This window comes from Poromitra crassiceps (genome assembly GCF_964638095.1).
Source record: "Poromitra crassiceps genome assembly, chromosome: 29".
NCBI lineage: Eukaryota > Metazoa > Chordata > Actinopteri > Beryciformes > Melamphaidae > Poromitra > Poromitra crassiceps.
In genome coordinates, this window is record NC_139641.1 from 13,660,217 (window position 1) to 13,676,526 (window position 16,310).

Sequence of the window (16,310 nt, forward strand, 5' to 3'; positions counted from 1 at the left end):
AACTTGCGAACCACCTCTACCAGTTCATTCTCACCTACTTTCTTCAGAAAGTAGGTTGTCTAACTTCAAATGACAGTTAGACAAATGTCCCCAACTACAAACTTACTTTATATGTGAGGTATTAGGGCTGACAGTGCTTGTAGCCTACTTTATTGTAATTGGGGTTTACCATTTGAAACAGTGAGCTTAGCCTGTTATCTCATCTTCCAATGTAGTCTTTCACAACTTGCAAATCTGCATATGTCAAATGTAGGTTTGAGACTCAAACCAGCCTTTTGAGGGTTAGGGTTCAAGATTACACACCCATTTGAAAGCCATTCTAAACATGTTATTCTTGCTCAATATGCAGGCTGAATTGCAACAACTGAGCCAGCAACAGCGGGATGAAGTCCTCCAGATGGTGGTTGAACGCCTTCCAGGGGTGATGCTGGACATCATGGAGTACCGGGCAGCCGAACCAGGACCACAACTGCCAGACAGAGGACAGCCAGCATGGTGCAGATGCACAAACTGGAATGACATTCTATCCTTAGACGACAGCCAGGACCTAGGGGCCGATAATAAACAGTACTGGTACTCAGCTTACCGCCAGTTCAACGTCTGGCAACACGCACGTCTGGGGAGGGGGAACCGGCAAGTCATACCTAGCTGCTGTGTGTGGCGGGTCAGAGACAAATATCCTGACCCCTTTGGGAATTATGTCGGATACAAGGAAGCACCATTTAGGTGAATTTTACCCTTTGAGATGTTCCTGTGTGTTTTTGTTCTACCTCAAAAAGACATTTCAATTTGACAATATCCTGACATCTTCTTGCGTGTGTTCTGTACCTCAAAAATACATTTCAATTAGGGTTAGGCTATACAACAGAAAGAGACTGCTGTTCAGTGTTTCTCGGCCAGTGCAATAACTGAAAGGAAAGATTTTTTTTCCCAACATTTTTATTTTATTTTCTCAAACACGGACAAAGACAGCCTCTGCCTACCTTTTCTTTTGCACATGTGAATTTATTTTCTTCTGGTGTTGTAAACAATCTTTTTTTTTTTCTAACACATGGACAAGAGACAAAGTCTCTGTCTACATTTTTTTTGCACATGTGAATTTGATTTGTTACAAAGTATTTATAAAGTTTTGTGCAATAAACCATTCGAGGAACAGTAAACAATACTGTCAAGCCTTTATTGTTTCTCGCAGTCTCCCGTCCAAGATGCTGAAGCCATGTCCTTCACAGGGAGAGAGAGACAGAAAGAGATATTAGAACCAACACCAGTATTTCTCAAACCAAGTGGGTGCAGGCTTCCAAGCACAAAGACTAAACAAAAGTAGACAATTAATCAGCATACATGTGTAACCATCGTGTCATTATTGCAGGGTATTATTTTATAGCAGTGACTCAAATTGAGCCAATGAAATCAGTGCTGACCCAATCCACAGAATATTAGATTCTGCAGGAAGAGGTGAATGTCTCAAACGTTCTCAAAGTGGCGTCCCCAGATGTTCCCCGGCTAAAACACAGTAGTTTATTTCATATATATTGTGGAGTCTCGGCAGCTTACAACCCAGCAGGTGAGAGGGGGAGGACGACCAGCCACCACAGTGACGTCAGAGCCGGGGGTTCCCAACAGAGACGCTGTTTGGGCCGCGTCATACATGAGGGGTATTTCCCAAATTGCCTGTTGAATCACTGGGAGCGCTGACAGCCGCGCGCTGTCAAGCGGGGCGCACCCAGCTGAGACAGATCACTAATCAGAGTGACTAGTTAACAGGGCGGCTCTGAATGATCACTGTCTGGCTGGCTCTCCTCGAGATGGGACCTCTCCTTGCTGTCGGGCGGTATGTACTACTCCATTCCTCTCCCTAAGAATTGTTGGCTGTTTGTTGTGCTCTGACCGCTCATGTCTCCTCTCACACAGGCTCGTTACTGGAGCTCGTAATCAAGGACTGAGACCTGGATAACATTGTGGAGGAAAACTCCCCTGCGTAGGCCCGCAGGCTAAACCTAGCCTACCCTGCTTCATGTCTTTTGTGCCACCCTGCCCCGATAAGGGAAGATCCTGAGTTCAGACTTTAAATAAAACAACGCATCTTGCGTTTAAACCTGCTCATTGTGTCTTGGCTTGGTTCAGAGTCCACAAATGGTGGAGAATGCAGGCACTCTGATTCAACGCCAACCGCATAGAGCATGGAGCAAGCACAGGCGCTTTTAGCGCTGATTAAAAGCCAAACGGAACTACAGCAGGCTGTACAAGAATTGATAAAAAAAATCGATAAAGACGAAACTACTTCACGGGCCCCTGGAGATGTACTCACCAAACAGAGCCCCGATGATGACGTCGAGGCCTACCTGGAGCTCTTTGAACGCACGGCCGTGAGAGAGGGATGGCCGGCGGCCAACTGGGGAGGCATCATCGCCCCGTTCCTCACCGGACAAGCGCAGCGGGTATGCCGGGACCTGTCCATGGGAGACCCTTACGAAAAAGTCACATGTAATTCACATGTGAAATCTTCCATTTCACATGTGAAAACTCACTTTCACATGTGAAACGTGCAATCTCACATGTGAAATGAAATATTCCACATGTGAAAATATAATGTGTGTCAAAGTCACATGTGAAACCTGCAATCTCACATGTGATTATGCTTTATTCACATGTGAAATAAAAACGTTCACATGTGAAAGTATAATGTGTGTCAAAGTCACATGTGAAACTTGCAATCTCACATGTGATTATGATTTATTCACATGTGAATAACATTTTCCACATGTGATAATTTTACGTGTGTCAAAGTCACATGTGAAACGTGCAATCTCACATGTGATTATGATTTATTCACATGTGAATAACATTTTCCACATGTGAGAATTGAATGTGTGTCAAAGTCACATGTGACACATGCAATCTCACGTGTGATTATGATTTATTTACATGTGAAAGACATTTTCCACATCTGATAATTTTATGTGTGTCAAAGTCACATGTGAAACATGCAATCTCACATGTGATTATGATTTATTCACATGTGAATGACATTTTCCACGTGTGAAAATGTTATGTGTGTCAATGTCACATGTGAAACTTGCAATCTCACATGTGATTATGATTTATTCACATGTGAAAGACATTTTCCACATGTGATAATTTTACGTGTGTCAAAGTCACATGTGAAACGTGCAATCTGACATGTGATTATGATTTATTCACATGTGAATAACATTGTCCACATGTGAGAATTTAATGTGTGTCAAAGTCACATGTGAAACATACAATCTCACATGTGATTATGATTTATTCACATGTGAAAGACATTTTCCACATGTGATAATTTTATGTGTGTCAAAGTCACATGTGAAACATGCAATCTCACATGTGATTATGATTTATTCACATGTGAATGACATTTTCCACATGTGAAAATGTTATGTGTGTCAATGTCACATGTGAAACTTGCAATCTCACATGTGATTATGATTTATTCACATGTGAAAGACATTTTCCACATGTGATAATTTTACATGTGTCAAAGTCACATGTGAAACGTGGAATCGCACATGTGATTATGCTTTATTCACATGTGAATAACATTTTCCACATGTGAGAATTTAATGTGTGTCAAAGTCACATGTGAAACATGCAATCTCACATGTGATTATGATTTATTCACATGTGAAAGACATTTTCCACATGTGAAAATGTGATGTGTGTCAAAGTCACATGTGAAACATGCAATCTCACATGTGATTATGATTTATTCACATGTGAATGACATTTTCCACATGTGAAAATGTTATGTGTGTCAATGTCACATGTGAAACTTGCAATCTCACATGTGATTATGATTTATTCACATGTGAAAGACATTTTCCACATGTGATAATTTTACATGTGTCAAAGTCACATGTGAAACGTGCAATCGCACATGTGATTATGCTTTATTCACATGTGAATAACATTTTCCACATGTGAGAATTTAATGTGTGCACTGATAAAACAAAAGCATGCAGCTTTTCATTCAATTTTAATTGTATCCACTCCAATAGCTGAAAATTAATAATTTGATAATCTAATATAAAGTTTTTTATTCATATTTATGGTTGAACCATTTTTTATTGTCGGATACAACGTAAAGTGGCAGCGGGATATCAGTCTTTAATTTGTGGTTTTCATCAAGTCTCTAGTATTAGATCAAACATCCATGCGCATGCGCAGTGTTGACAACGGAGAATAAAAGTATCTGTTAATTTCCCTCCAATTCTTTTTAACACACTCCGCAGTTGCACCCATAGATATATGGTTGCACCAGTCGCACGGCACTGGTGTCCCGTGCTGAGTGAAGGCCATTGAGGTCTGAGGTAAGGACAAAACATTTTTACATACTGGTAACGTTTTTCTTCAAAACTGGCCATTCATTTTAGGTTAAAACAACTCGGCCAGACAGACGACAGCTAACGTAATGGGCTCAGTCAGCTCAGAATAGACGACAGCTAACGTTAGCATCTAGCTAGCTAACGTAGTGTGACACCCACACAATGTATTGTCACATTTATGTAGTTGTGTATATATTTTTATTTGTACAATGTTATTTCTGTTAGGGGAAAAATCTAAAATCAGCCATAAGGGTCATCTATAGCCTGTTAGTGAAATGACAGGATTTAATTCACTTTGGAGTTTTCGGTGTTGCCAACAGGGGGCAGTGTGACTTGGTGCGCTTCTCGGACGGACCCTCTTTGTTTTTACAAGCGGACTCTCGTTGGCTTCCTCATTGTGATGAGCGGAGCTGCAAGTAAACATAGCACCTTGTCCGTGTCTCATTCCTTCTCCTGTTTTTACAGGTTGGTAAAGTATTAACACTTGTACAACTGCACATACACGTTGCTTAACATTTAAACTAAGTAGTAGATCGATTTTGCAAGTGTAATGACTGCATTTAGATGGTTTTGTGAACAAGTAGAAAAACGTTTTTGTTTGTACTGTAACGTGATGCAAAATGGCGCCGGCTGTAAACGTTTCTTTCTAAACATGGTAAAAGCCAAACAGGTCTTAGGTTTTAAGCTCCAGCACATTTCGTTTTTGGTAAAGCATTATTGTTTTGGGAACACAACTGTTTTAGTGAATATGTGGTGATGTTAGTTAGAATTTAGAAGCACTGTTAAAAGTTCGTTTTTGTAAGTCAGCTCATATGTTCTCATTGAAATGGCACAGCCATAGTAGCAATGTGTAGTTGCTAGTACTGTTAATTTCGTTTATTTATTTGCACTATGAGAGGTTAAAACCTAGAGATTCTGCATTTCTTAGTAGCCTAATGTGGGAATGTAGTGGTAAATGAAACATTAGCTAACTTTATAGACTGAATGAGGATTTATTCATGCCTTAGTACACTGATTTAACTCAGGAAATGGAACATGGAAAATGTTTGTTTATTTTGAATGTGAATAAGATTGTGACTATAGCCTGTTTTGATGATATTTTTGGATATGATGAAAATGTGAATTGTTACAGTAACATTGAAATATGGAAACAAAATACAAAGAGAAAGAAAAAAAGATATATTTTGCACAATATAAAATAAATTGTGATGAGCGGAGCTGCAAGTAAACATAGCACCTTGTCCGTGTCTCATTCCTTCTCCTGTTTTTACAGGATGTTACCTGTTTATGGGATCTCAGCCCGAGACCTGTAACAGTAGCATATGTCAGGCCTGTCATGTATTAAAATGCAGTTTTCTTGTCTCAGCGAGCAACAACGCCTGGATGGCGACATGGCGCATGTTATATATATTGTCTGCATTGCGTGCCAAATGTTAAAAAACAACTGCTATGGTTTGGTTTAGGGCATCTAACGTTTACTGCATGCTAGCCCCAGCTGCACAGAATAACTTGGTTTGAAGTAGCTAGGCTATCACGTTAGCTTAACCTAGCGTTACATGGTTTGGTTGAAGGGCTTTGAAGGAAATAAGACGAGCACTCGTGGTTGAGGTCATGGTATTGTTATCACAGTTCGCTAGCGTTAGTTAGCTTAATGTTAGTTGTGTGGGAATTGCTGTTAGCTAGCTGTTAGCTAACGTAAGCTATGCAGCATGTAGTAAGCCTGCCATTCATAGATACAATGCTTTTTTCTTCCTCCGTGAGCAACAGTAGTCTATAGTGCCTTTTTAACATGAACTCCGGATCATCTCCAGCTAGAGAGCAGGATATTTTCAGGTTTTGCCTTTCTAAACATGAGGGGGTCTTTGTTAAGAAACAACTGGATATGAGCCGTTTTTTCTGCCAGTGGGCAGGGGGGGGGGGGGGGGGGGGGGGGGGGGATCGAAAACAAGAAATGTGATAGGAAACAGCTTTAGCTATGAGGCAGTCAAAATAGTGGTTGCACCGTCGTCAATCACTGTGGGTGATTTATTTTACAAGTGGCAACTAGTCATATCTGACTAGTTTTAAATGTATTTCTCCCCACAAAAGTTTGATAGCCTATCAGTCCGTCAGCTCCTATCCTCTCCGCAGTGTGGACGCACAGTCACACAACACTGCCTGCCTCACACAATAGAATTGGCTGCATCACATTAGCGACAAATCTGGAGACTTCAAAAAACGTGCCGTTTTAACGGAGTCCATTCCAACGAGGGGTGGCAATGTGCCAAAAATGAGCGCTTCGCCTAGGTTACATAAAGCCGCCCAGTCAAAATAGTGGTCGGACTGTCGTCAATCACTGTGGGTGATTTATTTTACAAGTGGCATTTCAAGTCATATCTGACTAGTTTTCAATGTATTTCTCCCCACAAAAGTTAGGCTTTTTCTGACATGGGAGCAAGCAAGCAGCGCAGCAGTAAGCGTCCCTCCTGATGCAATGGACCTGGCTGCCTGGCTGCAGCTGAAGCGCGTTGGGACCACACGGCCAAACAATTCAAGCCCTTTTTGCAGCACTTGAGGAAACCGTGAGTTTGCTCTTGATATAAGCGATTGCCGAACGATTCATTAATTAATAAACTAGTGAACGTGAAGTGAAGTGAAGTGAGTCACACCCGCCCACTCAGATCTGCGGATAATGACCTGCCACTGTTTAACATGAGGTGCGATTGCGTGGAAGCGGATCTTATACCGGTGGTCGAGGTAGATAAGATACGGAGTCGCGGGAGTGCGCGTAGGCCGGCTAATTGTTGTTTAACATGCAGGCCAACCGGCTAGGAGCAGGTTATAATACGGATTCCACTGCATGTTAAGAAGTGGCTTATTAGTGCAACGTTAGCTAAGGTCTGCATTGCATGCTGCTAACAGTGCATTGTTTGACACAATTGTGCCATGAAAATGCCTCCAGCACACAGAAAATAAAACGTGAGCTAGCTGGCAGCTTCCCATGCTAAGGAAAATATGTGGAAACATAATCTGGCAAGTGCTGTTTGTTACTTTTATTGTTAAGGCCTGACTTTGTCAAAAGTTAGCTTGCTAAAGATTGAATTTTCCTTTTCTCTTGCAGTGCAACCTCTGGATACATTGTGGTAAGTTCTGTTAATATCATAAGGGTTGTGGTTCTAAATCCCCTCTAATGCAGTGTGCTGCCTATAGTGTAAGTGAATGTGTAGCTATACTTGTTTTATTCACTGTAACAGGGTTCCTTGAAGTGCTTTGATTTTGAGGGGGGGATCAAGTACTGCACCTTGAAAATAGCCTATTTCCAAACCAAGTGCTTGAAAGAGTACTTGAAAGTCTTTAAATGTAATCTTGTAATGTGATGTCTGTATGAACCCTGCTGTAGCTAGCTTTAGCTAAATAATTAGCAGTGGTGCCCATCATATCTATCCCCCTCTGTCTCTATGTGGCCATTTACACCTGGCATTAACATGTGTTTTCTGTGATCAGATGTGATCAGATTGCAATCGGGTAGTGCTTGACCACTTGAAAGTAAGGGTGTAGGCTAAACGTCCCCAAGACAGAGTGAGGATGGATACACACAATCATCCAGTGTCTGTTCTATCATAGACTGTGCTGTACAGCAACTTTCTTCAAAAATATCTGGATCTCTAATATTTGCCCTATAGTACTTTTGGATACGAATAAGTGTGTGTGTGTGTGTGTGTGTGTGTGTGTGTGCGCGCATTAACATTGAAACAATCATTTATGTCCAGTGTCCAATCCGATTTGACAAAAGATAAGCATGTGTGTTTTAATTTTACATGAGTTAATTAGATTAAATAAAATAAAATGCATTTGGTTCAACCGCAAAAAAAAATTACGTAGGCTATTTTTTTGTTGCCAGATTTCACAATAACACATAAAGGTCCGCGATACCGTGAAACCGTGGTATTTTTGTCCAAGGTTATCATACCAATATCAAAAACTCATACCGTTGCATCTCTAATTGTGACCACATTGAACACGTGTACATGCAATGCATCCTCTCAATCCACATACAACAACAGTCACTGCAGTTTTTCTACTGCTCTATGCTATGGAGCTTACCTGATTTCAATGTGAACACTGGAGATACATTATTACAAGGTGTAAATTAAATCAGGTTAATGTGGTCAAGCACTATCCGATTGCAATCTGATCACAGAAAATACGCCAGGCGTCAATGGCCTCTATCCCTGTCTCTGCCTCTCTCTCTCCTCTGTGTCTCTCTTTCCTCTCTCTCTCTCTGCCTGTGTCTCCCGTCGTCTCCTGAAGCCACTGCCGTCTCCACCACCAACCCACCCACACACGAAGTGCCGGAGCGGACTGGGACCCTGTCCCCTCTCCCAACAACGGTAGGGTCCTTATTTAGTCCTTACAAAATCAGCACATGGTTCTCATTACATTATTTTGAAAGTTCTGCCCGGCCCTCAAATTTAAGAGAATTGGGTCTGGAAATTCCTTGCAAAGTCTTTGAATTTGATTTTGAGGAGGTATGAGAACCCTGCAAATGTGACTAAAAAACAACTTCAATCAGGAGAGGCCAGTTGGTAGGATTAGACAAACTTTATTTAGCAATCGGCGTGCATGGCAAATGCTTTGGCGCTTGACTCCATTGGCCAGTGGCGCTGCTCTTGAGGCAGAGGAGGGCGCCTGCATGGGCTAGGAGATCCCCCCCCCGTGGGGGATCGGGAGTCAAGACTCGTTGGTGGTGGACTGGGGAGGTGGGTGGGGCAAAACAACGCTTCGGAGGCCGGCTTCAAGGGAGATGGACTGCCGTGGGCTGCTGCTGCTATGATCGGCCAGAGAGAGAGAGGTGACGTAGAACCCTTGCTATATATATGAGGATTAACTGACGTCATGTTTGACGTCATAGCAGACGTCATACTAGGATTTTTTTGACCACGTTGAGATCGGATTACGCGTGAGTGGCCTTCTGCTTGAACTATGGTCTGGAGACCTCACAACATTCAAATAGGCTCTGCAAATATAGTGCAGATGTTCTCAGCATAGTGGTATACAAAGAAGCAAGGATATTAATTTAAATACACAAATACTATATAATATTATTTAGTCAAAAAAATAGATTTGGAATAAATACATTTATCTATTTATTTTTTATATTTTTTTATATTTATTTTTTGCTACTTTGACTCTGATGCGCTGCAGTCTGATCTCAGAAAAAAAATGCATGTTAGTGTCAGGTGATAATTACCTCTATCCCTGTCTCCTTCTCTGCCTCTCTACTGTCTTTCCCTCTGCCTCTGTCTCTCCTGTCGTCTCCTGAAGCCACTGCTGCCTCCACCAGCACCACCCCACCCCTTCCCCATGAAACGGCGGAGCAGCCTGGGACCCGTGATCTCTGTAACAACGGTATGCTAATGTTTTCAAGCACACTATCGGATTGCAATCTGATCACAGACAATGCATGTTAGTACCATCATTTGATGATATAAGTTGAAAAACTTAAATGGATAGGCCACTTTTTGGGGAGTTTAGCAAATTTTCCATATCGCCCCCAATAAACATCGATATACACGTCTTCACAGCAACTGTCCGTGCAGTTTGGAGGGTCGGGGTGTGCAGTAGTTAAATGGACAGCACTAAAACAGGACCAAGCGGATCGCGGCTCAAAGTCAACAAAACACAGTGCCTAAAATATAGTGTAAAATAAATATTCTGGTCAAGAGGTCTGTCTTTTTGTTTTGTTTGTTAACTTAAGTTATTTAATTTAATTTACCTTGAAGTAAATTTGTATTTTGTTGTTGTTCCAACAGACCAAGTGCAAGCTGTGTTCCCAAACACCAGTGAGGTTCTAATCAGACAGTGCATGGCCCAGAAGTTGAAGGATGTGAGGCAGTGCGACAAAGAACAGTAAGTTTCTCTAGTTTTCTCTATCACTGAAAGTGGGTGTAAAACGTATAGAATGTAACCTGACCTTAATTCATGCTTATATTATATTGATATATCTTAATTAAAATTGGCGGTGTCTGTCACGATTGTGATGTCATCAGTGATGTGATAAACATTTTCCTGCCTGAGGCTAAACTCGTGGGCGTTCTGAGCATGAAGGGGTGGAGGGGATGTGCCACAAGGCATCATCCTCTCTGCCGAAAAGCCATTAGAAGAAGGCTAACCTTGCATCTCCAGGCTCTCTCTGAAAGGAGAAGAGCCGATCTGTGCTCAATTAGTGTTCTGGTCTGATATCTGGTGTATCTCTCTGCCTGTATCGCTCTTTTTTCCCCTGCAGTGTTAGGGTTGTATTCGTTTCATAATAGAGCTGTAATTGTAGTCGGGGCGTAGGGGCACAGATTCTGTTGTAGCATTTTCTGTTGGATTTATTGCATCTCCATCCATTATCCATGGCACATTTTACAGCATCTGTTTTAGGGCATAGGGTGTTGCCCAAAATTCTGAGAATGTTGCTCTATGCATCATAGATTTTGTGTAAGTTATGGGACCATTTGTGAATATAAAGTCCTGAATCAAATGTTTCAGTTCACAGCCGGACTACACTAGGTTTGCCTAGTTTTGGTTGTAATACCCCAGTATGTTTGTGAAATTGCCTTGATTATTCTAATGATATTAAAATTTTCACAGGGCTATTCTAATGATATTTAAATTTTCACAGGGGAACCAACAAGATCAGAAGACTTGTCAGCGGCAGATAAGCTGTTCCTGAAAGGGACATGACACCCCCAAGTTCTGAAGTCTCACAGGAAGCTGTCCCTGAAAGGGACATGACAGCCCCAAGTTCTGAAGGCTCACAAGAAGCTCACATGACACCCTAGCATAGTTATTACAAAGGGATAGGCCACTTTTTGGGGAGTTTAGCTCGATTGCCATATCCCCCCAATATACACTGTCTTTACAGTCACTCTCGATGCAGTATGGAGAGAGGGGTCATATTTAGCGATAGAACGGTACTGCCGTTCAAAGGCAACAAAACAAAGTGCCAAAAAGCTCTATGTACATCTTGTGACTCGGGTACTAATCCAAAATGCAGAAAAACAATTTTTTGAGGTAAATAAATATTTAGTAAACATCGCTGCCGGGTGTACAGCGCATGTGCAAATAACGCATGCGTGGAAGCGCTGTCCACAGACAAACAAGGAAGTGACCCGGTATGGATTTACTATGGAAATAATGTTTCATGCAACTATGGATTATTATTTCATAGCATGGTGAATAAACTAGTCACAACATGTACACATGTGCATAGAGCTTTAGGCGCTGTGTTTTGTTGCCTTTGAACGGTAGTGCCGCCTCCACTGTTGTATCGCTTAATATGACCCCTCTCTCCATACTGCATCGAGAGTGACCGTAAAGACAGTGTATATTTAGGGTAAGTGGGGACAAAATGGCAATCGAGCTAAACTCCCCAAAAAGTGGCTGTTGCCATCTTTATTTTTCATCCATCAGAGCTGCAGCTTCACCTGCAATTGTTCCATGATCACTGTACATGCAATCTGTCAATCACTCCCTTTGATTTTGGTCTCCCGTTTGGAGTTGAAGTGGTGGCTGTTGCCATCTTTATTTTTCATCCATCAGAGCTGCAGCTTCACCTGCAATTGTTCCGTGATCACTGTACATGCGATCTGTCAATCACTCCCTTTTCTAGAGATGTATGATAAATGCAGTTATGAAAAGGTGAAGTTTTGTTAATAAATAAGATAATTTTATTCTTGTACATGTGTTGTGTGTTGCAAATAACCTACTGGTATGTGTCAAATTGTATGTAATCTGAAATTATGTGGAAAATGTGTCAAAGAAGGGATCATTCACATGTGGTTGTCTACTAATACATGTGAATGTTCCCACATGTGATCTTAGGACATGTGAATTTGTTGTTCATGTTATTCCATCCACATGGGAATATTCCCACATGTAATGTTGAAACCATGTGTGATTCTATGTTTTCCACATGTGGTTTTGGAGAAATGTGTTTTGGTTTTTCACATGTTATTCCAATTGGCATGTAACACATGTCCCAACAATCACATGTGGTTCAAGATCACATGTTGGAAGGTTCATGTGTTTCAACCACATGTGAATATTCCCACATGTGATCTTGAACCACATGTGGTTGTTGGACATGGAAATTAAACATTTCAACCACATGTTGAATCACATGTGAAAAACCAAAACGTGTGCCAAAACCACATGTGGTCCACAACATATTGAATCACATTTGGTTTTAATATCATGTGGGAATATTCACATGTGGAGGGAATAACAAAACCACGTGTCCTAAAACCACATGTGGTTCAAGGTCACATGTGGATATCCACATGTGAATATTCCCACATGTGATATTAAAACCACATGTCGATCACATGTGGTCTTAATCACACGAAACATGTGTCCAAAAACCACATATATTCCAGAATCACATGTGATTTCCCACATGTGAATATCCACATGTGATATTAAAACCACATGTCAATCACATGTGGTCTGAATCACACAAAACATGTGTCCAAAAACCACATATATTCCAAAATCACATGTGATTTTCCACATGTGAGTATCCACATGTGAATATTCCCACATGTGATATTAAAACCACATGTCAATCACATGTGGTCTGAATCACACGAAACATGTGTCCAAAAACCACATATATTCCATAATCACATGTGATTTTCCACACAATTAAAACCACATGTCAATCACATGTGGCATTTCAAAATCACATGTGACTTCCACATGTGGCTTGACATGTGAACATCCACATGTGATATTAAAACATGTGGTTGAGTCACACGAAACGTGTGTCCAAAAACCACATATTTCAAAATCACATGTGATTTCCACATGTGACTTTTTCGTAAGGGGAGGCCCGGGACTTTGTAAGATTACGCACCGCCATATTGGCCAGCTACGGCTATAGCCTCCCAGCCCGGGCTCAAAAGTACCACGGGTGGGCATATGTCACACACCTGCCACCCCGCTCCCAGGTCACCGATTTATTGAGGCTAACCCAGAGTTGGCTCACGTCCCCGGGGGAGGCCCCCGGGATAGAACGACTCGTCATCGACAGATGCATTCGCTCGTTGCCGCCCGACGCCAAAAAGTATGCAGCCCAGGTGAGCCCCACTTCGCTGAATGCCCTGGTGGCATTATTGGAGAACCACCAGGTCAGCGCTGACATGATGCGTTCTACCCAGAGTGATCCCGTCCGAAAGCCAGCCCCACCAGACCGAACCGGCCGCGACAGCCGCCGCCGTCCGCCGCCGACACCGGGTAACCCCCCCCGAGAGCCGAGGATTCAATCCGACCGAGCGGGCCGTCCACTGAGGAGGTGCTATGTCTGTGGGCAAGATGACCACATCTCCTGGACCTGCCCCGACCGAGATGTCTCCATGCCGTCCACCGCCGGAGACGAACCCCGGCCCGCCCTACACACCGGAGGCTCCCCTCACCAGCAGGCGACCCTACCGGTCCGCGTCGGCCGCACGGACACCCACGCTCTCCTCGACTCGGGCAGTGTGGTGACGCTCGTCAGGGCCGACCTCGCCGACGTCATCTCGAAGGAGCACATGCCAGTGACCTGTGTCCATGGAGACGTTAAGCTGTACGCCGTCAGCTATATCCGGGTCCAGACACCGAGAGGCGAGGTGAGAGTCGCCGCCGGCGTAGTACCCAACCTCCCGGTACCGCTACTGATTGGCACCGACTGCCCCTTGTTCGGCCGGTATTGGAGCCTAGGGTGTCGGCCGGGGCCCCCGCGACGAGGGAAACCGAGGGGGAAACGGGGTCCCCGTCAGCACCTCGCCTGCCCGGCCTTTCGACGCGATTCGGAAGGCCCGAGGTCCGAAAGCTCAGCGGCCGAAGAGGGCCCCGCCAGACCCGCAGAGGAGGATACGCCCCCCCTAGAAGAGGATGCGTTTGCGGAGTTTCCGCTGCCCGATGACCCTGGACCTCCGCCCCGCGGAGAGTTTGCGTCTGCACAGTGGGCGGACCCAAACTTAGAAGCCGCCCGCAGGGCCGTCGCCGCCATAAATGGCCAACAATGTACTGGGGTGAGACAAACCTTTCCTCATTTCACATTAAAAAATGGATTGTTGTACAGAGCTATCAGAACCAAGGGGGGGGAAATCATAGACCAATTGTTGGTGCCAAAAACCTATGTGACCCGGGTGTTGTATTTGGCCCACACCCACCAATTGGGGGCTCATTTGGGGGTACAGAAAACGTATGACCGGGTGCTAAGCCGCTTCTATTGGCCCGGCCTGAAAAGAGCAATTGAAGAGTTTTGTCTGTCTTGTAGTGAGTGCCAAAAAACAGCCCCCCGGCCCATGTACCGGAACCCCCTGATCCCATTGCCCATCATCGGGGTCCCCTTTCTCCCGGCTGGCCATGGACATAGTGGGCCCACTCCCGAAGTCTGGCAGAGGACATCGCTACATTCTGGTAATCGTGGATTATGCCACTCGGTATCCGGAAGCCATACCATTACGCACGGCTAATGCCAAGAATGTAGCCAAAGAACTTTTTATGTTGTTTAGCCGGGTGGGAATTGCAGACCAAGTGCTCACGGATCAGGGGTCCTGCTTTATGTCAAGGGTCATGACAGCACTATATAAATGGTTGAATATTACACGCATTCGAACATCTGTTTATCACCCCCAGACCGACGGCCTCGTGGAGAGGTTCAACCAAACATTAAAGAAAATGTTGAAAAAGCTGATTGACGTGGACGGGAAGGACTGGGACCAGCTGATCCCTTATGTGCTCTTCGCCATCCGAGAGGTGCCCCAGGCGTCCACCGGATATTCCCCCTTTGAGTTACTGTATGGCCGCAACCCCCGCGGGCTCCTCGACCTGGCCAAGGAGGCGTGGGAAAGCCAGCCCTCCCCCCTCCGGAGTGTCATTGAACATGTGGACCGGCTACAGGAGAGAGCAAAAAAGGTGTGGCCGATGGTGAGACAACACATGAAGGAGGCCCAGGCAGCCCAGGCGCGCACCTATAACAAAGGTGCCACCCCAAGGCAGTTCCAGGTGGGCGAGAAGGTCCTGGTGTTGGTCCCCAGCCACGATTGTAAGTTTCTAGCCAAGTGGCAGGGCCCATTTGAGGTGACGGAAAAGGTGGGAGAGGTGAATTACCGGGTCTGTCAACCCGGGCGGAGGAAAGGACACCAAATATATCACGTGAACATTTTGAAGCCATGGCGGGCCGCCGAGAGACCCGGGCCCCAAGCCCTCCTCACCTCCACAAAAAAACAACCAGCCCCGAAGGTTACGGTAGACATTGGACCAGACCTGGGCCCCGGCCAACGACAGGACATCCAGGAGCTAATAGGACGAAGCCACGATGTGTTCTCGGAGCTGCCCGGGCGGACAAAGGCCATACAGCATGACATCGAGACCATACCGGGGGAAGTGGTGAGACAACGGCCCTACCGCATTCCAGAGGCCAGAAGAGAAGCCATCAGAGGGGAGGTAAAGAAAATGCTGGAACTGGGGGTGATAGAGGAATCACACAGCCCATGGTCCAGCCCAATAGTCATCGTGCCGAAGCCGGATGGGAGCCTAAGATTCTGCAATGATTTCAGAAAATTAAATGAGATATCAACATTTGACACATACCCGATGCCAAGAGTCGATGAACTAATCGAGCGGCTGGGACCCGCTCGGTTCGTCAGTACCCTGGACCTCACCAAAGGGTACTGGCAGGTGCCCCTAACCAGACGAGCACGGGCCAAGACCGCGTTCGCAACCCCTGACGGCCTATTTCAGTACCGCGTCCTCCCATTTGGCGTACACGGCGCCCCAGCCACCTTTCAACGCCTCATGGATGGAGTCCTCCGGCCCCATCGAGCTTATGCGGCAGCCTATTTGGACGACATAGTGATCCACAGTAGCACTTGGGAGCAACATCTGGAGCAACTGGAAGCGGTGCTGGGAGCCCTCCGCCGAGCAGGACTC

General features: G+C 44.6%; 1 protein-coding gene across 1 annotated transcript; it reads left to right on the forward strand.

The window, feature by feature from the left end:
• Positions 1–343: 343 nt before the first annotated feature.
• Positions 344–11,050, forward strand: LOC310800066 (uncharacterized protein; the record flags this gene model as incomplete). The annotated part of the gene is made up of 5 exons (XM_083662652.1): positions 344–495; positions 8,655–8,734; positions 9,669–9,752; positions 10,157–10,253; positions 11,011–11,050. 5 exons carry the CDS (start codon positions 344–346, stop codon positions 11,048–11,050), a joined length of 453 nt encoding a protein of 150 aa, XP_083518778.1.
• Positions 11,051–16,310: the final 5,260 nt, after the last annotated feature.